The sequence below is a fragment of the Ctenopharyngodon idella genome, chromosome 1 (genome assembly GCF_019924925.1).
Source record: "Ctenopharyngodon idella isolate HZGC_01 chromosome 1, HZGC01, whole genome shotgun sequence".
NCBI lineage: Eukaryota > Metazoa > Chordata > Actinopteri > Cypriniformes > Xenocyprididae > Ctenopharyngodon > Ctenopharyngodon idella.
This window is the reverse complement of record NC_067220.1, coordinates 32,747,557-32,770,577: the sequence shown is the minus strand read 5'-3', so window position 1 is coordinate 32,770,577 and position 23,021 is coordinate 32,747,557. Positions and strand designations below refer to the sequence as shown.

Sequence of the window (23,021 nt, the reverse complement as noted above, 5' to 3'; positions counted from 1 at the left end):
AACCAGATAAGCCTGAAACCAAACAAAATGAAATAATGAAAAAGAGTTGTGGGGTAAACTGTCAGTCCTGGATACTACATTACATAATCTAAACAAAGACAAAATTTCAATGATCAACATAGACAGGATATTAAGATTAATATGAGCTTTGTTTGAGGATCCTTTGGGATCACAATGTTGTAACTGTCTCAAAACATTTCTTGAGAAAATAAGTGGAATCCACACATCATAAACATTTTCATTCTCTTTGGAGTATTTATTTAGGAGTATCAGACAGGATGTAACTGAACTCAGTCAAACACTGCTTCAAACTAATAAGTACAGGTTACATTTAGGCTCTCCCTATTTTTGATATATTAATTGGCAACTCTTTATTTGAAGGTGATGTAGTTACACTTTCTACATGTACCCTACTATAGTCGAACTGTAAATTATGTATAATTACAAGCAACTAACCCTAAACCAAAGCCTAACCCTAACTGTAACTCTATAATAAGTACATGTAGTTAATTAATATTACTCAGTACTTATTTGAGTAAGTACAGTGTAACTACATCACTTTAAAATAAAGTGTAACCGATTAATTATTTCTGCAACTTCATACTTTACTATACGTATAAGAAGGGATAAAATATGAGAGAGAGGCAACTCTTAATTTTCTATGATTATTGCACTTTCAAAAAGAATTTTAAAAAAGATCATTTATAATACAACCATGTTTTAACCCTAGCCCTAACAATTTAGACATTGATTAATGTAAATCTTCATCATAGACATGTTATTCTTATCTCATAATATAATTGAAATTTCTATTCAACTAAAGTTTCTCCTATTTACATAAAAAAAAAAAAAAAATTAAGTTGCAGAGCAAAACAGACATTGAGAAAGACACAAAGCAGCCTCTATTGGGTGTTGTTATGACTGTAGTGATTGTCGAAGGCTTATTGGTGATTGTAGAGGGTGTAGAGGGTGTAGACGGTGTAGAGGGTGTAGAGGGCTTAACTGTGGTTGTATCTACAGAGGGACTCTTTATAGAAGTGAAACATGTGCCCACATTTCCCACCCTGTCCACAACTACCAGCTCTACTTCCTGAGAACAACAGGAAGCATTGTAGGATGCCACAGTCACATTTGTGCCATCCTCACTTATCACAATGCTTAAGCTGAGAGAGCCGTTCCCACGGTTGAAAGACACACTGGATATGCCTGTACCATTACCGTCCGTCAAGTTGGCGGAGAGTTCCCATGATGCTGTGCTGCATTCCACAGGACAGTCAGCTTTGATGCTCACTACCTGACAGACAGGGCTAGAGAAATCAGTGACCTGCCAAAACAGAAAATAATAATTGCGGTTAATCAGAGTCAATGAAAATCAAATGCTAATACTGTTTGCATCCAAAACAATGAGTCACAAAGAAAGATATTCTCTTCATTGGAGATCAGTTACAGTACAAATAAAATGTAACAAAAGTAAAACTGAAGGTAATTTAATTTAATTAATGTCTACTCTTGCCGCTTTCATAACAGCTACCTTAGTTATGACACTGAACCGCAGTGCCACGTAATTCGAGTCTCCGGACCCTTGATCTTCTGCTTCAATAGTGAGTGTGACATCCGTCCCTGACTCTGTGTCAGAAGGTGCAGTCAGGGTTACAGTTCCCTGAGCGCTGCCCTCTGTCCCCATGTTCAGAGAGCTGGGGAAAGACACGCTGAAGCCACGGTCAGTCCGGGCTCGGATAATATAGTTGCTCTCTGTATTATTACTGACCAATGTAAAGTTGAGATCAAAAGGGATTCCAGGCTCTATAGTGCTATTTGGTTGAGCCTGAGAAGGGATATGGTTAATATGGTTAGAAATATTGTCAATGTATTTTGCATATACCTATTTATTTGAATATTCTGTGCTGGTCATACTAAACTTATATGAAAGTCATGTTTCAATGATTTTTTGCTTAACTATCCCTTTAAGCTCACCGTGATGGTAACTCTAGAGCCTTGTTGCTGTGTGGGTGACTGTCTCTGGAATTGACTAGGCAAAGATCGAGTCGCGTCATTCAACAGCCCTTTGAGTTGGACCAGAAATGCCCCCTCTGGGATTCTGTCTACGTTGACCAGGAAGTCTGTCGCACCCACTGCTTTGACGGTTCCATTAACAACACCAGATCCTGAAGCTTCAACTAGAAGCACGTCAGTCACTGTGAATGAATCTCCTCCGGTCACGGAGACAAGCAAAGTAGCATTCCGACCTGATCAGCAATTAGAGAAACATTTTTTTTTTTTTTCATTCATATTGATGACACTAAAGTTCTTCATTTTTATACACTCCTGGGTCAGTAAGATTTTTTTTTTTAAATAAAATAAATTATTACTTTTATTCAGCATGGACAGAATAAATTAATCAAAAGTGACTCTATATTCATCAAAGAATCCTTAAAAAAAATGAAATAGAACAGAACGAGTCGGTGTTCTGTCATAGAACCCGGAAGCACTGCACTGTGTCTACAATGTAAACAGCGTAGGAGAATGACAGGAAAGAGAAGAAATACACTATATTGCCAAAAGTATTGGGACGCCCCTCCAAATCATTGAATTCAGTTGTTCCAATCACTTCCATGGCCACAGGTGTATTAAATCAAGCACCTAGGCATGCAGACTGCTTCTACAAACATTTGTGAAAGAATGGGTCGCTCTCAGGAGCTCAGTGAATTCAAGCGTGGTACCGTGATAGGTTGCCACCTGTGCAATAAGTCCATTCGTGAAATTTCCTCACTACTAAATATTCCACGGTCAACTGTTAGTGGTATCATAACAAAGTGGAACAACAGCAACTCAGCCACGAAGTGGTAGGCCATGTAAAATCACAGAGCGGGGTCAGCGCATGCTGAGACGCACAGTGCGCAGAAGTCGGCAACTTTCTGCAGAGTCAATAGCTACAGACCTCCAAACTTCGTGTGGCCTTCAGATTAGCTCAAGAACAGTGCGTAGAGCGCTTCATGGAATGGGTTTCCATGGCCGAGCAGCTGCATCCAAGCCTTACATCACCAAGTGCAATGCAAAGCGTCGGATGCAGTGGTGTAAAGCACGCCGCCACTGGACTCTAGAGCAGTGGAGACGTGTTCACTGGAGTGACGAATCACGCTTCTCTGTCTGGCAGTCCGATGGATGAGTCTGGGTTTGGCGGTTACCAGGTGAACGGTACTTGCCTGACTGCATTGTGCCAAGTGTAAAGTTTGGTGAAGGGGGGATTATGGTGTGGGGTTGTTTTTCAGGGGTTGGGCTTGGCCCCTTAGTTCCAGTGAAAGGAACTCTTAATGCTTCAGCATACCAAGACATTTTGGGCAATTTCATGCTCCCAACTTTGTGTGAACAGTTTGGGGATGGCCCCTTCCTGTTCCAACATGACTGCGCACCAGTGGACAAAGCAAGGTCCATAAAGACATGGATGAGCGAGTTTGGTGTGGAGGAACTTGACTGGCCTGCACATAGTCCTGACCTAAACCAGATAGAACAACTTTGGGATGAATTAGAGCGGAGACTGCGAGCCAGGCCTTCTCGTCCAACATCACTGCCTGACCTCACAAATGTGCTTCTAGTAGAATGGTCAAAAATTCCCATAAACACACTCCTAAACCTTGTGGAAAGCCTTCCTAGAAGAGCTGAAGCTGTTATAGCTGCAAAGGGTGGGCCAACTCCATATTAAACCTTACGGATTAAGAATGGGATGTCATTAAAGTTCACGTGCACGTAAAGGCAGGCGTCACAAAACTTTTGGCAATATAGTGTAGTTGAATGAAGTTGTTATTTTTGTTTTGCTTTTGATCACAAAAAGTATTCTTGTCACTTGATAACATTAAAGGATTAGTTCACTTTGAAATGAAAATTACCCCATGATTTACTCACCCTCAAGCCATCCTAGGTGTATATGACTATCTTCTTTCAGATGAATACAATCAGACTTAAATATGGATATGGATATTTTTCTTACACAAACGCATCGCTTCACTTCAGGAGGCCTTTATTAACCCCCCAGAGCCGTGTGGAGTACGTTTATGATGGATGGATGCACTTTTTTGAATTTCAAACAGGTGGTTTCCGTGCACTGCCATTATACAGCTTAGGAGCATCAGGGTGATTATTAATATCTCCAATTGTGTTCATCAGAAAGCAGGAAGTCATATACACCTAGGATGGCTTGAGGGTGAGTAAATCATGGGGTAATTTTCATTTTAAAGTGAACTAATCCTTTAAGGTTGAACCACTGTAGTCACGTGGACTATTTTATTGCTAACTTTCTGGACCTTGAATGTGGTAATTACATTGCTTTCTATGGGGGATCAAAAACCACTTGGATTTCACAAAAATATCTTAATTTGTGTTCTGAAGATGAACGAAGGTCTTATGGGTGTGAAACGACATGAATGGGAGTAATTAATGACAGAAATTTAATTTTTAGGTGAACTAACCCTTAAAGAACAAAATCAGCATATTAGAATGATTTTTGAAGGATCATGTGACACTGAAGACTGGAGAAATTATGCTGAAAATTCAGGTTTACCATCACAGGAATAAATTACAGTTTAAATTATATTAAAAGAGAAACAGTTATTATAAATTGCAATAATATTTTACAATATTACTAATATATACAATATATACAATATTACTTATTAATGCAGCCTTGGTGAACATAAGATACTTCTTTCAAAAACTTTTATAAATCTTACAGACTATCAAATGATAGTAAATGATCCTACCGATGAATGGACGATTGGCTTTCGGTGTGAGGTCACCTCCCTCTATCTGCTCCACAAAGTTAAATAGAAAGTTCACAGAACTCTGACCTGTAGTAGTCACAATTAAAATATAGTGAAAGTAGCACAACTATTAAAAGAAGAAACATTATTGCAACGTTCCAAATGAAAACATTTTACTGATTTTCTTTCCAAAAACATTGTTTGTTGACCACTGCTTGTTAAACTTAAAAATTCAAGATTGGATTAAATAAATGTAATAATAATAATAATACACTTGAAATAAAAATTAAAATCTCAATGGTTTACATATCTGGCAGATTAAAAAAATCTTTACCAGTGACTTTAAGGCTGTAGAAGCGTGTAGAGTTAATGCTGATCTTCCATTCCCCTGTCTGGTTGTCAGAGTTTAGTTTTACTCTCCTTAAATTCCCTACAGTCAGGATGCTACCCAGAGGACCATCTGCCACTGAACCTGACTGAGACACACCTGAAAGGCAGGGGAAGCATAGCTTATTTTTAACAATGATTTTGGCATCTAGATTTTTGTATTGCAGAAAATAAAACCCTCAATGTTCAAGGTGTTTTGGCTCACCTGTAGGGCTGTAGAGGGTAAAGACTGGAGAGTCTCCGGTGATATACACAGTCACATTGGACAGAGATGGATCCAACACAAAAGAAAAGTTTTCTGCAATGGCTGGACTTCTCACTACCTGAAGAACAGTCACCTTCAAGAAACGCAGAGATGTTTTCAATATGTTGCAGTATTTCATAGCAAAATTCTAAAGAATATTGAGAGTATTTTTGGGTGAAAACTTCCCATTCTTCTTACATTCTTCCATAATTAATATGTTATAGTGAGTTTAAATAGATAGTTCAAACTAAAATAAAATCTCATCTGCCATCTGTCCTTATGTCCCATGATAATTTTACTTTTTGAGTTATCTTTGTCAGAACATACCAGGGCTGAGGTAGATGCATCCGTAATGACTGCAGTGGCCTGAGACAGTGTAGCCCTTGTGACCTCTATGGCCTGTCCACCAGAAATATAAGCCAGGTCTCTGTACAGCTGCATGTCTGACTGAGGGATTGATCTTGAATTAAACTGTTGAGATTGTGAGACATCCCGTCTTCTACGGAATGAGACAGGGTTAGTCAACATGAAAGTGACCTGGATGACAGGGAGAAAGTGCAGAGAGCAGACAGAAATGCAGAAAAAATGTCAGTTACAATTCAACAACACATTAATTTAGCAGCAGTGATGTAGAAGTGATCTGCAGGCACTCACTGTTGATTTGGTGATTTGTATCATGGCCTGAACGGTGCTTTTTAATTGTGAGTCCTTTGCTGAAGCATCAGTGAAAACAAAAATGTCTGAAGACAGAGGAGCACCTGCTAGTGCCAACTGGAGAACCATGAGGGGGAAAAAAAAACAAGATAAGAGGAGCTCAAGATTATTATCATTTCTCAGTCTGACTTTATCTCAGTCAAAGCTATTAGAGATATTCACAATAATTATATCAGTAATATACTCTTATATACTGTATCAGTGTGAATAGGAGTGTTTTTCCCAGGTTTAAATACAGGTTTAGAAAACGTTTCAAAAGACATACATGAAAACACACACAGACAGGTTTGTTTTGCTATCTTAGTGAGGACATTCCATAGGCATAATGGTTTTTATACTGTACAAACTGTACATTCTATCCCCCTACACTACCCCTACCCCTAAACCTACCCATCACAGAAAACATTAGGCTATGCATTTTTACATTTTTAATAAAATATTGTTTAGTATGTTTTTAAAGCTAATTTAAATATGAGGACTCATGAAATGTCCACATTTTCATGTTTACCTCGAAATACCAGTGTAATACCCATGTCATTATACAAATTTGTGTCCTCATAAATCACAAAAACGTGCGTACACATGCACGCACGCACACACACACACCAGCAGTCCTGACAGGCACATCTCTGGTAAGTCTCCTCCTCCAAATGCTGTAAGGGAATTGATTCTCGCTTTGAAAACATCTGCATCCTTAGTCCTTGTCAGAGGTCCAAAATCTGTATGACACAAACACATCACAGAAGGCTACAGCAACAATAGTGTTTTACATAATTTAAATTGAATATAAATTTAATAATAACAGAAATATTTTGAATATCTTTATATAATTTACTTCCACAAACTGTTGTTCAGCTATCATTCAGGGGTGCGTTTCCCGTACAACTACGTAACTCGCTGTTTCACTACCATAGTAGCCTACGATGCATTGTTGAAGAAATCAACTAGCTAGTCACGACTGTTTCCCGAAACCGTATTGTCGCAAACCTGTCGTTCAACCACGTTGGTTAATAATGTCACGCAGGTTGTGGAGTAATAACTTCTTTAAATGAATCCGTTTGAGATTGAATTAATGCTAGATTTTTTGTTATAAATTACGGACATAGCATCTGAGGACTAATTCTACCAGAGCAAGTACGCACATGCGCACTCTTTAAAAACGTGCTTAAAATCTCTTGACTAACAAAAATATGTAAATGACATTTGTATATACTCGAAATAAAAGATATACATTGTACTTAATGTCAGCTTGTTTATTTTCCTCAAGATAACGATTTATCAAGTTCACATGTCATAAAAACAAGAAACTATGCTTCTAACCTCAGCTCGAGAGCTGTCGTTCCAACCGCACAAGTTTGTGATGTTGCTTGCAAATGTTCGTTGGAACTATGGTTTTGGGAAACACCAAATCGTTGAACTATGTTAGTAACGACGGAACTTGCGATGTTAGTTGGCCAACGATACTTTTGGGAAACGTACCCCAGATCCTCTGTAAACTTCACACTTGTATTGATGATGGCAAACACCTTTAATATATTTTAATATACACATAAAATAGTGCTTCCTCATGTACTATTGTACACCCAAAGCGCTTTACAATCATATCAGGGTCTCTCCTCAACCACCACCAGTGTGCAGCATCCACTTGGATGATGCAACGGCAGCCAAAGAACAACAGCACCAGTGCGCTCACTACACATCAGCTATAGGTGGAGAGGAGATAGAGTGATAGAGCTAATTCAATGGATGGGGATTATTAGGAGGCCATGATTGATAAGGGACAATGGAGGGAATTTGGCCAGGACACTGGGGTTATACCCCTACTCTTTATGATAAGTACCATGGGATTTTAATGACCACAGAGAGTCAGATTTAAATACACAATATGATTACCTGGATCATTAAATGGGACTAGAATGTATTCTGAAGGTTCTTCCGGTGTTCCTCTTTTGCTGTCTATGATACTGAAGGACACTCTCTTGGCTTCTTCAATGTCGTCAGACATACTGCCCGTGGTGTCAATCACAAAAGCCAGAACTGAGGTGTGACTGAGGCCCATCAATCTGAGAGAAAGAAAGAAACAAATAAAACTGGCTAAACCTGGAAGCAGTATACATTTCTGACTCTAGGGGTGCAATAACTAAAGAACTTTGTGTATCCACAGCATTAGCAGAATGGCATTCCCCCCAGCCTCCACCCTACATTTTCCCCAAAGAAATTTACAATACGGCATCCTATACAGTGCCACTTGAAAGTTTGTGAACCCCTTGCAGAATCTGTGAAAAATTTTAACAAAATAAAAGAGATAATACAAAATGCATGTTATTTTTTTATTTAGTACTGTCCTGATTAAGATATTTTACATAAAAGATGTTTACATATAATTCACAAGACAAAAAAATAGCTGAATTTATTAAAATGACCCCATTCAAAAGTTTGTGAACCACTGATTCCTAATACTGTGTGTGGTTACCTTTATGATTTACGACTTTTTTTGTTTTGTGATGGTTGTTCATGAGTCCCTTGTTTGTTCTGAGCAGTTAAATTGCCCAGCGTTCTTCAGAAAATTGGACATCTTCATCCTGTTCAAAAGTTTTCACCCCTGACTCTTAATGCATCGTGTTTCCTTCTGGAGCATCAGTGAATGTTTGAACCTTGTTTAATAGTTGTGTTTGAGTCCCTCAATTGTTCTCAGTGTGAAAAAATGGATCTCAAAATCATACAGTCACTGCTGGAAAGGGTTCAAATATGCAAAAGATCCTGGAAATCTGACGAATCTGCAGGACCAGGAGGATTTTTCTGAAGAACAGAGCTCAGTTTAACTGCTCAGAACAAACAAGGGACTCATGAACAACCATCACAAAACAAAAAAAAACAGTCGTAGATCATCCAGGTAACCACACACAGTATTAAGAATCAATGGTTCACAAACTTTTGAACGGGGTCATTTTAATAAACTCAGCTATTTTTTGTCTTGTGAATTATATGTAAACATCTTTTATGTAAAATATCTTAATCAGGACAGTACTAAATAAAAAATAACATGCATTTTGTATTATCTCTTTTATTTTGTTAAAATTTTTCACATTTTCACAGATTCTGCGAGAGGTTCACAAACTTACAAGTGGCACTGTATAATTCAGTGTTATGCTGAGTTCAAGTAATCTCAGAAAGATTGTATTTACGAATTGAACGCACATGAATGGCACCACAATGTTGTAATTACGAGTGTGAAACTCAAAGCTTTCTTTAGGTCCTGATTTTCCACGTTGGGGCATGTCAGTGAGAAAACATGTCGGATGCAAAGGATGCAGTATCTGTATTGACAGTAAATTTGTTGAAATTAATGAAATTACTTTTTCATTTGTTGAAATTTACAATAAAACTATTAAAGTTGCATTTACAAAATACCATAGTAGGCCTATTTTACAATTACCATAGAAAAAGGTCTTTGATGTGGAATAGTGCCACATCAGGTCCTAAGCAGACAAACACACTTTTCCTTGTGGCAGAGAGTCGGAGTATACTCAAAATCTAAGCATTTCTTGCCACTCACTATTCTCAAGTAAAGCATTTGGAGATTGACTGTAAATGACATTAATTAGGGGGCATTTACAAGGCGGAGATCTGAAACCATTTATAGATTTCACATCTGGAATAGAGGCATATGCACTTTTTGTGAATCACACATCCGCACATTTGGGAAATTATCATAAGATCAAATGCAGGAAATGTAACATTTTATAAATAAGACCCCTAGTGTGCATCATTTTGTAGAAGTAGAGTTAAAAAAAATCTAGCTGAATTTTATGTAGAAATGGTCGTCGCCATTTTACTTCGACCAAAGTGAAGAACGCACCTGACCTCGTAATTACGACTTCCAACTCGTAAATATGAACTTTCCAGAAGGACTTGGAATGTCATATTTTTTATTACAGAAGAGCCCAAAACTATATGTGGTTTAAAAGGAAGGTCCATGTACCGAAGAAAGTCTCGGTTGCCTGTGGCCAGTCGGATGTCTTGCAACATTTCCATAGTAGCGTTGATGGCCATGTCAGCAGCACGCTGGTGAAGGAAGCCATGACTTGAGCTGATGTCATCCTTATTGATGCCTCCAGTGGGGTCTCTATAACTGGTCCTATCAAGAAAGCCGCCATGGCTACACTTGCCTGAGAGAAAATTATGTCAGCATATAGATTTGTGGTCCCAATTTCAAACGTCCTGAGAAGTTGTAGGCCTAATTGAAAGGGAGATCAACACTACACATGTGATGCTAAGCATCCTTACCTGCAGGTTTTGCAGAGAAGACAATACTGAAATATCCTGAGGTAAGTTTCTTATGCAGTATTATTTCTGGGAGAATATTATCACTACAGTCTTCCCCAATGCAGTTTTTGCACGTTGGTGTGCTGCGATCTGTACATACAGATAAAAGATAAGAATGTGAAGTTTACACCATAGTGTTAGCAAAACTTCTAAACACTCTAGAAATTGTAGAATGAGGGTAATATTATTTTGTCATACCTGCTAGATTGTTGAGAGGAAGCTCAGGTCTGATCAGGGGGGTGAAAGGAGCAGTGCTTCCCAGTTCCACCCAGTTACTGTGGCTATAGAAATCCTGCACACAAACATACTTAAGTGACCAACAACAATTCACAACAAGTATGTGTTCACATAATTTAAATTGATTATCTCTTTTACAAGAGAGACCAAGGTAGCAGCCATGAAAACTTGCAATTAAAATACAACATATACAACACTTACTGTATTTAAACACAGAGGTCTTTTACAAGAAACAGTCACGTTTCCTTCACCACATTCTTTATGATTGCCTTGAATTCATCAATAGATACAAGTGTTCAAAAATCTTTTTGCTAATTATTCCATGACAGTACATAATAGGAAAATGCAAAAATTCCCCAGGTCTGTCAAAACCCTGGTTATACATTAAAAAGCAACCACTTAGCAACGCAACTAGTAACTATCAGAGCTAAAAACAAAGGTTACAGAGGTAATAAAGTTTTTCTCAAACGCTTTGGCTCAATTCTCGTACAAGACTTTTTTTTTTTTCTCAAAACAAGTTCAGGTTTCTGAACAATTAGTTTCTTGTTCACATCAGATTTGGATTTCTTATTGATTTAAGCAATTTGCATGTGTTTTGGCACACATGTGCAAAAGAATAAATGTCTACAATTTGCACAATATCTAAATGCACATGGCTTGTTAATCAAAACTGAACTGAGTTGAGCTGATTCTCAGTGAAACTGTCAAACTCTCCACAACTTCTAAACATTCTTTCATCGTGTGAGCCTCCACATGCAAAATGATCCATTCAGTTATCAAAAGAAACATGCATGTATATTCTATAAATACATTTGACATTGAACATTTGTAATGTCTGCTGAATGGGCAATGGGTAATGATATCACAATCACAATCTTACCAATCAACCAATCAATTTTGGAAGAATATGTATAGGCTATATGGAGTTTGCCCAGTTTGCCCTTTTCCTAGTAAAATTTTACCTACTGTCTGAATCTGTATCTAAAAAGCTCAGTGTGATACACAAGAACATTCAGCTAAACAAACCTGACATTCTTGTATAGTGTAGAAAACAGTGTCAACTAAAAAGTAGACAACACATGTAATTTGTATATAACAAATATTTCCAAAGTGAAAAAAACAACAACATCTAAACATTTTGACCAGTGTGGCTTACACGATGACAAAAATACATATTTTGGTGGCATTGGCCAATTTACTGACACAAAAACTAGGTTTTGAAGCATGAATTAAAATTATGGGCGAGTAACATTTTGCAGACATGCAATCCACCTTATTCCTACGCCCCATGACGCTTTGCGCGAATTATGGGTAACTTCCGTTAAGCTGTAAACAGTCAGTGAAAGGCTCGCTCAATGAACGCAATAATATGTTTGGGTACTCAGCGACTGAAAAGAGCTCTTGCCATAGATATTCTTGTTATAACATGTTACGTTAAAATACCAAGCGATAAGTTATTCTCATGATGTCTGAAAATAAAACATCAAAGAAAAATTGACAGCTCATTCAGTCAAACTGACGGATAAGCTTTATTTGCAGGGCAACCTTATGATTTGAAACGATTCGTTTCAGTCTTTTTAAATGGAAGTTCCACAAAACCGGAAGTGCAACCTAGTCAGGCTAGTCAGGAATAAGGTGGATAGAGTTCTGATGTTTCAGAGAACAGTTGTGAGTTACAGTTTAGAGAATGTTAAGGATGTTTCGAGAAATGTGCCATAGCGATTGAGGAAAACTAATACATAAAATAAGAGAAGAGACAATTGGCACCTCAATATAAATAAAGGTAGGGATGACAAGGCCATGTGTTTGAGTCTATGGGAGTGCATGAACTGATAACATAGTCACTTTGGATAAAAGTGTCTGTCAAATGCATAATTGTCATGTAAATGTAAAATAAAACACAAATATATATGCTGGTATAGGGCCAGATTGAAATAAAAAAATTAAAAAAAAATCTCCATTCATAACATACCTGTAGAGTATGGCATAAAGCCCCCAGTGTGATACGGGCAGAGATATAGCTCTCCTGCTGCACGCTGGCCTTTACTGCAGCCACACCACGGGTGATGAGGTCCCGGCCCTCAATGAAAGCCTCATTATCTACATGCCGTGCCGCACTCAGTGCAAACACTGCATCTATGGCTGCATTGCTTAGATAAATCTCTGTTATAACTGAATAAAATCCCAGAGAAGAGAGGGCAGAAGATGAATCAGGAGATGTTGCGCAGGCTTTTTGGACAGCAGATGCAGTCAGTTTGTTGTTTATCTGGAGGTGAGGTGTGGAAAGAGGAGAATATTATTATTATTAAAAACATAATGTAAATTCCCTCTGTTTTCAGTTTTCTATTAAGGTTTCAAATCAGGTCTGCGTGTAGCATAACTTGAGATTTAGCAACTTCAAAAAACAGCAGTTTTAAAATTCACATTTGAGTTATGACAAATTTATGTTGTAAGACAAACTATGAAAGTCTCTTGAAGGAATGTTAATCACACACCCTTTTTTACACAATAACCCATTGGTAGTTTGCGTGACTAGGGCCCTGTTTATTAAGATGGGTTTTGGTCGATCGGATCACAAGTGGACTCCGCTACATACAGGTGTAAATGGGGTCTAAAATGTGTTGAGCTTGTCCACTTCTGACCACTTCCAGAGGTAGTCGAAAACGCATTCAACCGGATTGCTTTTGTTGTGTAAACGCTCATGTGGTCGAATGTGTTCGATTAACCACAAAAGACCATCTACTTTCCTCCTACTGACCTAATGTGTAAATGAGAAGCGCGCTAGCCAGATGGGATTTAAACTTTGTCGGCTAAAGACCCAAGTTTGGTTTGAAGAGGGAAAAATGCACCAAGCACAATGTTCTCTCACCATTCCTGATTTCGAACACACATTCACAGCGTTTGGCGCGGTCTTGCAGCTATCAGAGCAGAAACAAAAGCTGCTGCTTTTCCATGTGTTTTCTGTCATTTACGTGCACGTTAATATGTGAATTGAGTGAGCTTATTTTGTCCATTATTAGATCGAAAGATCTGAAAAAGCCCACATATTTACCCGACCCTCCCCACGAAGAAATCAAGAAAGAAGTGGGCAAAAGAGACGGATTAAAACACCAGGTGTAGTGTCTCCCTCGTGTGATCTGTTCGACCAAAAAACATTTTAATACCAGGTTTAAATAGGGCCTAAAATGCTAATTATCTTCCTGGTTCTAAGAGCAATTCAGTTTGTTCACTCCTATATTCTTTTCTTACAGCCAGTGTGAAGTCTCGTCCCTGGGCAGTGGCTATGTCACGGCACACTTCTGCTGTCTTGCGAAGGATGGCCATCTGAGTGATTTCTCTATGGGTCATGGAGCCATCATTAAAAAGAGGTTTGAATGCTGCCACCTGGGGGGGTTGAAACAAGGCCCCCCAAAGAAGAAATATGGTCACTACAACCAGTGAAGCCATGGCTGTCTACAAATAGGTGCTGTGGGGAAAATTCAGTTTGAAAATTCAGTGTTCTCTCACCAGTGAAGAAAAGCTTGATGAAACATTTCACTAAATATTATTACAAATAAACAGTTCACATATCTTTAACTGAAAATTTCCTCACAAAATATTACATATCACTCAATCAGAGAAAAATTATTTAAAAAAAAGTTAAATTAGAGAATTGTTTGATTACCTTTTCACAGATTTTGCTTATGTATACTGTAACTTATGCACAGCCTCTCAGTGTATTTATACACCTTCAGACACGTCATGAATGTCAGCGTCACATATAACTTTGTGATGTAAATTAGAGATTGCATAAATGAGATTATCCTAAGTGTGTGTGTGTTACTAAGAAAATCAGAAAGGAAGAATGTTTACTTCCTTTTAAACCACCATTGTAGATTGTGCCTTTTTTTTTCAATACACCCTTTGTTTGATCCAACAGTTAGCAAACTTAACTCACCTCTGTTACCTTGACAAATCTTAATGTCCTGTAAAAATGTTGTAAAACATTACAGCGCCATTAAGTTATTTGAACTTATTTCTTCTCTGTAACTCCAATTGTTATGACAAGTTTTGGGTTTTGAACTCAAGTTTATAAGTTTTTAAAAATTAAAGTAATCCATTGTCTTGACCATTTGTGAGTTGAAACAAAGGTTATCTTCAAGTTGAGTTAACTTATGTTTAATTGAGTTCACTCACATTTTTAAGGCAGCAGGTGAACTTTCATTTCTGTTTAACCAGCTGGAAATGTTTTACAGTGAGGTTACAAAATAATATTGCGGTTTGAAACTTGTAAAACCATAAAAACCTGATGTCATTTCAAGGGATCTGCCTGATTCATTAGTATGCTTGGAAATGCTTCAAACTTTCCCAGAACAATATATGTATATTAGTATGTGTTAGTCATATATCAACATATGGTAGATCAAAAATCACAATCATACATGTCACTTTATTAATTCAGTCCTCCCAAAATGTATTATAACTTATAATCACTCATGTGACAGGAGTTCAGTGAAGTTCCCTGAGCCAAGGAGAGGCTGAATGAGAATGAAAGCAAATGTAAAAATGAAAACCAACACAATGTCATGAGTTGCACAATACTGCTGCCCTTAAATGAACTTTGTCTTTAATAAACTTCTAAAATAAGATCAAGAGTAGAGTCTACACTACTGTTGAAACCACAGCTTACCCACAAAAACTAGTCCCAAACACACCTGTTTACTTACTTCAGAAAGTGAGTGAAATTTCAATAGTAAACCTTAATTCTTAAATATTTACAAAGACTCTTTTACACCTGACAATTCAAGACAAGTAAAGATTGCAACATAAATTGGTACTTGCTGTGCTAAATATTATTTAGAATCATACAAAATGGGAAACAAAAAACCAGGAGAAAGAAAGGCACATGCATAGTGAGTAACATCCACTGAAAATAGCACTTGCTGTGGAGACAGTGAGTTGCACTATGGCATAATTGAGGTCTGTGGACCCCGGAGCTTCTGCCTCAATAGTGAGTGTGACAGCTGTCCCAGACTCGGTTTTGGAGGGTACGGTCAGGGTGACGCTTCCCTGAGCGCTTCCTCCTGCCACCAGGTTTAGAGAGCTGGGGAAAGACACGTCTGTCTCCACCAGGTCAGTCCTGGCTCGGATTGTGTAGTTGCCGCCTATAGTGTTAGAGGCCACTGTGAAGTTAAGACTGAATGGGACTCCGGGCAGTGTAGTGTTCTGCGATTGGGCCTGTGGAGGAACAGACATGGTTAATGTATATTATATCTCTCATACAAGTTTTTGTACCAAACTGTGATGTAAAATTAGGGGCATTTTGTTTTAATGATTGCTGTAAATTACAGCTATTTGTGTTTGTGTACGTAACATTTTTCCAGATAATTCTTACTGTGATGGTTATTCTAGATCCTTTATATTGGGTGGATGACTGTCTCTGGAATCGACTAGTCATCGACGAGTCATTCAACAGCCCTTTGAGTTGGACCACAAATGCCCCCTCTGGGATTCTGTCTACGTTGACCAGGAAGTCTGTCGCACCCACTGCTTTGATGGTTCCATTAACAACACCAGATCCTGAAGCTTCAACTAGAAGCACGTCAGTCACTGTGAATGAATCTCCTCCGGTCACAGAGACAAGCAAAGTAGCATTCCGACCTGATCAGTAATCACAGAAATACACTGAAGTATCAGAACTGCTGTATGTATGTTTGTGACAAACAAGAAAAATTATTTTCAAACTTAAGGTGCGGTCACAAAGTTTTGCCTGGCAAAAAAGATCCATTGTCCACTGTCAGTAACAGTGTAATGATGTAAGCCAGAGATGGGCAACTTCAGTCCTGGAGGGCCACTGTCCTGCAGAGTTTAGCTCCAACCCTTAAAACTCAACTGCTTGTAGCTTTATAGTAATCAGGGTTGCCAAGTTTTCACAACAAAACCCGCCCAATTGCTACTCAAAACTAGCCCAAATCTAGGGGGGTCCCCCGGTAAAAATGCATTTCGGAGGGGTAAAATCTGCATTTTTGGTGGGGTTCCCCTGGTAAAATTTGCATTCCAGGGTTTAAATTTGGGGTCACTTCTACGTACAGGTTATGAAAAACAACCTGCGACAACAGTGTTAATGTAGCCCAATTCCACAGGAAAACCTGGCAATGTTACATGGTACAGAGGCCAGCTAGTAGTCACTGTGCGAGTGAACCTCAGTCCCCTGAACTCAAGGGGTACTCGAGCGACTGATGCTGGAGACTCCCATGCGGACGGGCCCGGGTTCGCGTCGCGCTTAGAGCGGGTAGGTGCGAACTAGAGGGTCTACATTGATGCCGTGACCCAGATGGGAGTGAGGTTTAGGGGGGTGAGTGTAACAGAGGCCGGCTAGTCGTTGCTGTGCGAGTAAACCTCACTCCTCTGATCTCAAGAGATGCTCTAGCGACTGACTCTAGAGGTTGCAGCCTTTAGCTTCCTTGTTAGAGCGTCCGACTCCCATGCCAGAGACCCAGGTTCAAGTAAGACCTGGGTGAGGGGTTACAGCAACACTAGTAATCCTGAAGACATTGATTAGCTGGTTCAGGTGTATTTGATTAAGGTTAGAGCTAAACTCTGTAGGACAGTGGTTAGGACCAAAGTTGCCAATCTCTGATGTGAGCTCACACAGAAGTTACTTTAAAACCAAGCAGTATTCTTTTATAAAAACTTGAATTTGCTTGAAAAACACAATGCGAAATATGCAAGTAAATGTTTCACCCTTACACAAAATTCCAGATTGCACAGATTCCTATTTTGTTGAGCAATGCTAAATGTGACCACACCTTATAGCAAAATTATTTAGTGTGGAATTTTCCAATCCATTAAAAATATATTTTTAATATAAATTATATGATGCATGACATCCATGACCCTACAGAGGACAAATTATTTGAAGAATGGATGGATGGATGGATGGATGATGTTATACCAATAAAAGGGCGGGTGAAAATCTGTCCCCATGAGTCTCCATGACCTCCCTCAATTATCTCCACAAAGTAAACGAGGACGTCCACAGAACTCTGACCTGTATTCACAATTAAAGGAATTCTGAATTATGGACAGGCATATGGGTGTTTATTTTGTATACTACTTAATTAGTCTTTTTAAATTGTTTAATTGTACATGGCAGGAAATCACCACCATACACTTTATGGTGAATATTCCATGTCCCATGCAACATTTTACAGAAGCTTTTCTAGAGCTATTTATTGCAAAAGCTATTTTAAGTTAAATTGAATGGGTAAAAATATATGTCTGGTTAAAAAAAAATGGAAACCTTAAAAGCAATTCATACATAGAAATAAAAATTTTACCAATGACTTTCAGAGTGTAGGAACTTGTGGAGCTGATACTAATCTTCCATTCCCCTGTCTGGTTGCCAGAGCTGATTTTTAATCTCTTTAGATTCCCTACAGTCAGGATGCTACCCAGAGGACCATCTGCCACTGAACCTGACTGAGACACACCTGAAATTGGCATTCATTAAATCAGATGTTAAATGCATAATAATTATTATATAATCGCTCTAACATGCTATGTAGCCTTTAAAGAGATAGTTCGCCCAATTATTCCATGATTTACTCACCCTCAAGCCATCCTAGGTGTATATGACTATCTTCTTTCAGACGAACACAATCGGAGATATATTTAAAAAATATCCTTACTCCTCAAAGCTTTATAATGGTTGTGAATGGGGGGCTGCGTTTTGAGGCAAAAATAAAATGCATCCATCCATAATCAAAGTAATCCATACGGCTCCTGTGGGTTAATAAAGGCCTTTTGAAGTGAAGTGATGTGTTTTTGTAAGAAAAATATTCATATTTAAAACTTTATAAATTCAAATAACTAGCTTCTGGCGGACGACCATATGCATAGTGCGCAAGTTGACTTGCGCCAAATGAGTGACCTCTGATGCGATGCAGGATGTAGGAGTATCGTAAGCTTAGACGCCTCTCGCGGTTCAAACAAATAGGGCTGGGCAACAAACTCAAGCACCTCTTTTCTTATATCAAAATCCTCCAACATTTCTGTTTAAAATTTCTCGTTTTAGACTTCTAATTTGTGACTGGTGTTTTGTTTTGCTCTCTCCTTTGCGCCTCTGCATTCGTCATGCGTTGGTTCAGAGGTCACTCTTCTGCCACAAATCAAGGTGTATGGTCATCTGTTGGAAGCTAGTTATTACAGTTAAAAAAGTTTTAAATATGGATATTTTTCTTACAAAAACGCATCGCTTTGCTTCAAAAGGCCTTTATTAACCCACTGGAGGCGTATGGATTACTTTGATTATGGATGGATGCATTTTATTTTTGCTTCATTCACAACCATTATAAAGCTTTGAGGAGCAAGGATATTTTTAAATATATCTCCGATTGTGTTCGTCTGAAAGAAGATAGTCATATACACCTAGGATGGCTTGAGGGTGAGTAAATCATGGGATAATTTTCATTTTTAGGTCAACTAACCCTTTAAGGGATACTTCATCCAAAAATTAAAATTCTCTCATCATTTACCCACCCTCATTCCATCCCAGATGTACATGACTTTCTTTCTTCAGACAAATGCAAACAAAGATTTTTAGAAAAATAATCCATCTCTGTGAGTACATAAAATGCAAGTGTATGGGTCCCTCAAAGTTGATGCTTCAAAAACCACACAAAGCAAACACAACAGTAATCCATACAATCACAACTGATGAATCAATGTCTTCTGAAGCGAAACGATAAGTGTGAGTAAGAAAAATACTATTTTTAACTTTTTAAACTAAACCTTTCCTTCCGGCCAATGGTTATATGTGGGTTCACAAGAGCATTGTGTTCGAAGTTTTACGTCAACATGAAGCTCACATGAGAAGTGATGCGGAAGCACAAAGAAACATAATTTCTCACACAACTTTCACAACACGCTTACATCATGCCTCACAACAAGATGACATTTAGGTCAAGCGTGAATTCATGTATGACAGTTGGCTGGAATCAATGGTTTTGTAAGACTGGAGAAACTGGAAGAACTGGAAGAGAGGGTGACTCTTTGAGAAAACAAAGGAAATTAACATTTGAATTCTCTCTTGCAAAATTAACATCCCTATCTGGGACGCAATCACACTGAGTTGATCAAACCTCAGTATTGTCTTAATTTACATTTCCTTTCCTTCCTTCTTTTACTCTTTATTTCTGAGCATTGGATGTTTTGTATCAATTATCATTGAAGTGATTATGTAATTGGCATGATACATTTACCTGACTAATAATAAATTGTTACATTTGGATTTATTCTGACTTACTCTGAAATTATTGACTCTATCTGCGTCAGGTTAGTAACGGACTAAAGTCCAGTTTTGAGTGGAGCATAGGGCACACCAACTGTGATTTTAGAGCTCCGGCTTACACTTGGCTTTAGTTCAAGTGTACTTATACTGTAAAGGCTAAAAGGGGAATTTCCATTTAGGACAACAAAATTTTGATGGACCAACCTAAATAGGGTGAGCCTTACCTCTGTTTAATATAATGTTACTCTAGCTAAGTGTATGTGGGAAACCATGATTTGACCAAACCAAAGCTACTATCAGAGAAGTAATATTGGTCAGCTTATCTGTAGTAGTGGTCGTGACCTCTGACTAGAGATAGTGTTACTTTAATTCAAGTGTGTACATGTAATGGAGGTAGGCTGGTAAGAGCTGTGCATGTAAACCTCACTCCCCTGATCTCAAGAGGCGCTCTAGCGACTGATGCTAGAGACTGCAGTCTTTAGCCTCCTTGTTAGAGTACCCACCTTCCATGCGGACAGGCCGGGGTTCGTGTCCCGCTTGGAGTGGGTGGTGTGAACTGGAGGGGCTACATACAGGTCTATGGGGACTAAACAAAATGCTTTTAGATAGCACAAGCATGAAAGCGGCCTTGTAAACAGTATTGTCAGTTACTTCTGTCTAATGACCAAGACTGGCGAGTTTGTGATCATGGGCCCGCATAATGAACAGCCGGTGCGAGGACCCTGTGTGACTCTGAATGAACGAGTTTAATAAGAGTAAAGTGTCTAGATATATCATTTAGCTTTAGACATGATTGATTCATCAACTGTGGGTGGAAATTACCCCTGTGTTTGTTTTGTGTAATTTTTTTAACTTTGAGAGGCCTATTATGAATCATGGACTATTGTTCTAAAAATATTTCTTCATGTTTCTAAAGAAATATAAATCATACACATCTGGGACAGCATGAACGTGAGTAAAAGATGACAGAACTATGGTTTATTAAGCACATACTGTATATGAGTATTCTGTTCATAGCTGTACTGGCTCACCTGTAGGGCTGTAGAGGGTAAAGACTGGAGAGTCTCCGGTGACATACACAGTCACATTGGACAGAGATGGATCCAACACAAAAGAAAAGCTTTCTGCAATGGCTGGACTTCTCTCTACGTAAAGAACAGTCACCTTCAAAAAAACACAGGTTTTACTGCATTTGAGTGTTAAAGAGTTGCCTCAAAGAACAGCGCCGCACAAAGATTAGGATATGATTGGTGGTATAAAGCAAATTACACTTATATTATAAAATGCATGTCTATATAATAATGATAGAAGTATTGTTAATAAAGTGTTCTCTTTGTTGAAACATACCAGGCCAGCGGTGATTACATCCTCAATGACTGTAGCCGCCTGAGACAGTGTAGAGTTTGTGATCTCTATGGTCTGTCCACCAGAAATATGGGCCAGGTCTCTGTACAGCTGTATGTCTGACTGAGACACTGTTCTTGATAGCGAGACATTCTGCTGACTACGTGACGAGATGGAGTTTGTCAGCTGGAAAGTGACCTGAAGTGTGGGAAGAAAGAAACAAGTATTAAGACATAACCAATCCCAAATGCAGTAACAAATCAAGCAGTTCTGCAGATACTCACTGTTGATTTGGTGATTTGTATCATGGCCTCAACTGCACTTTTTAATTCTGTGTCATTTACTGAAGCATCAGTGAAAACAAAAATGTCTGATGATGGAGGAGCTTGTGTCAGTGTCAACTACAGATTCATGAAATGATGAAACAGAAAAGACAAGAACTTTTAGCATTATAATGACTTTCTACCAGGCTTTATTCTGGATGTAAAAACCACAATTATTTTCTCTAAATATAATTTTTCATATGCAAACAAATATGTCACCATTTGTTTGAGTGTACCGGTTTCAGTGTGAACTTTTTTCATGATAAATGAAGGTTTACACTACTGTTCAAAAGACATTGAACACACACACACACCAGCAATCCTGACAGGCACATCCCTGGATTTAAACCATCAGATGATGAAAGGAAATTGATTCGCTCTTTAAATATATCTGCATTTTCAGTTTTTATCAGAGGTCCAAAACCTGTGAAAAACACAAACACATCACTTCAGGGCACTACAATAACAAAATGCACTGTGCATTTTCAACAAACTGTGACTGCATTTTAGAAGGGTCTGAATACTTTCTGAATCCAAAGTGTATATATCAGATAAACAGTTTAAGCAAGTAGAAGCTGGTTTCTTTAAAGCATCAGCACATAAATTGTTTTCTATATTCTATGGAACAAGATATTTTATCCATATCTAAATGTTCATATAAAAACTTGGACCCACTTTGTATTACAGTTTTTTTCAACTGCTTACACACAAAATTCTTATTTGTCACGCAATTTCTGAAACCTGACACTCAAACACCAAACCACACGCCAAATCTGCAAAACCATACACTAATTCTCACAACTCAGTTTTCAATTTCATTAAACACTTTTTGCAAAACACAATGCACAATTCTCTATGTAACAAAATCTAACAGGAAGTATCTTGATTTCCTTTTTTCAAACACAACCATTGTTTCTGTCCAACTACCCATGGTTAATGTATTTTTTTTTTCTTTCGTACTGTGTAATACTGTATTCACAACCGCAAATGCTTACAGTAAAAAAATTAATAGTTTGGTTTTAATCTTGCTTTCATGTTTACTGTGAATTTTCCAGCATCTCTCAGCCAATTACTTGAAATCTTGTACAGAATTGTACATAGGAGCTCATGAAAGAAGAGCTTTAGGTTTTGAATAACTGTGAATATGATATCCAAAAATAGAATATTATGGCAAAGGTGTTTACAACATAAGACAAATGTTTGCTTTTGAGATGTGTATGTGCAGTGCTTCATTTCGCAAGAGATGTGAGGCATTTTGCATTTTGTGTGTGCAATTCTTGGATTTGTGTGTTTTGGAAAAAAGAGGCAAAGTTTTGAAAATGTGTGTAAGCAGTTGAAAAAAAAACTGTAGGTGTCTTTAACTTCTATGTATTAATATTTAAATTTTAATATTTAAATTTTTAAATCTATGATACAATGCA

The 23,021-nt window shown here is 38.1% G+C and overlaps 2 protein-coding genes across 5 annotated transcripts in view; both read right to left on the bottom strand.

Annotated features, from left to right (window-relative positions):
• LOC127516499 (von Willebrand factor A domain-containing protein 7-like) overlaps positions 1-23,021 on the bottom strand; it is a 55,923-nt gene that overhangs the window by 25,279 nt on the left and 7,623 nt on the right. The window contains exons 9-16 of one of the 3 annotated variants that reach the window (XM_051901236.1): positions 21,915-22,024; positions 21,562-21,678; positions 21,281-21,475; positions 20,965-21,097; positions 17,982-18,134; positions 17,597-17,692; positions 16,037-16,302; positions 15,091-15,879 (exon numbers count right to left, since the gene is read on the bottom strand). In XM_051901236.1, coding sequence (XP_051757196.1) covers positions 15,505-15,879; positions 16,037-16,302; positions 17,597-17,692; positions 17,982-18,134; positions 20,965-21,097; positions 21,281-21,475; positions 21,562-21,678; positions 21,915-22,024 — 1,445 coding nt within the window. In that variant the 3' untranslated portion in view covers positions 15,091-15,504. Of the gene's footprint in view, positions 1-15,090; positions 15,880-16,036; positions 16,303-17,596; positions 17,693-17,981; positions 18,135-20,964; positions 21,098-21,280; positions 21,476-21,561; positions 21,679-21,914; positions 22,025-23,021 lie in introns of those variants that run through there. The other 2 variants (XM_051901244.1, XM_051901251.1) reach the window with 2 other exon arrangements.
• On the bottom strand, positions 232-14,344 carry vwa10.2 (von Willebrand factor A domain containing 10, tandem duplicate 2). Of its 2 annotated transcripts, XM_051901202.1 has the most exons (16): positions 14,327-14,344; positions 13,912-14,128; positions 12,635-12,928; positions 10,624-10,717; positions 10,387-10,515; positions 10,082-10,268; positions 7,993-8,162; positions 6,706-6,818; positions 6,040-6,156; positions 5,713-5,922; positions 5,347-5,479; positions 5,089-5,241; positions 4,755-4,841; positions 1,975-2,246; positions 1,532-1,825; positions 232-1,324 (listed from the first exon to the last, which is right to left on the bottom strand). In XM_051901202.1, the coding sequence occupies exons 2-16, from the start codon at positions 14,107-14,109 to the stop codon at positions 830-832; spliced, it is 2,946 nt and encodes a 981-aa protein (XP_051757162.1). In that variant the 5' UTR covers positions 14,110-14,128; positions 14,327-14,344; the 3' UTR covers positions 232-829. The 2 variants fall into 2 exon arrangements, with proteins under 2 accessions (XP_051757162.1, XP_051757173.1); XM_051901213.1 differs by lacking the exons at positions 1,532-1,825; positions 1,975-2,246 and having other exon boundaries at positions 1,200-1,324.

Bases quoted from the DNA above. Each gene is read 5' to 3' on its own strand.
- vwa10.2 (XM_051901202.1), bottom strand. From the start codon at position 14,109: ATGGCTTCACTGGTTGTAGTGACCATATTTCTTCTTTGGGGGGCCTTG. The intron at 10,718-12,634 runs GTATGTTATGAA...GTTTGTGTGCAG, and splicing joins CTTTATGCCATACTCTACAG to GATTTCTATAGCCACAGTAA. The intron at 5,242-5,346 runs GTGAGCCAAAAC...CCTGCCTTTCAG, and splicing joins TACCCTCTACAGCCCTACAG to GTGTGTCTCAGTCAGGTTCA.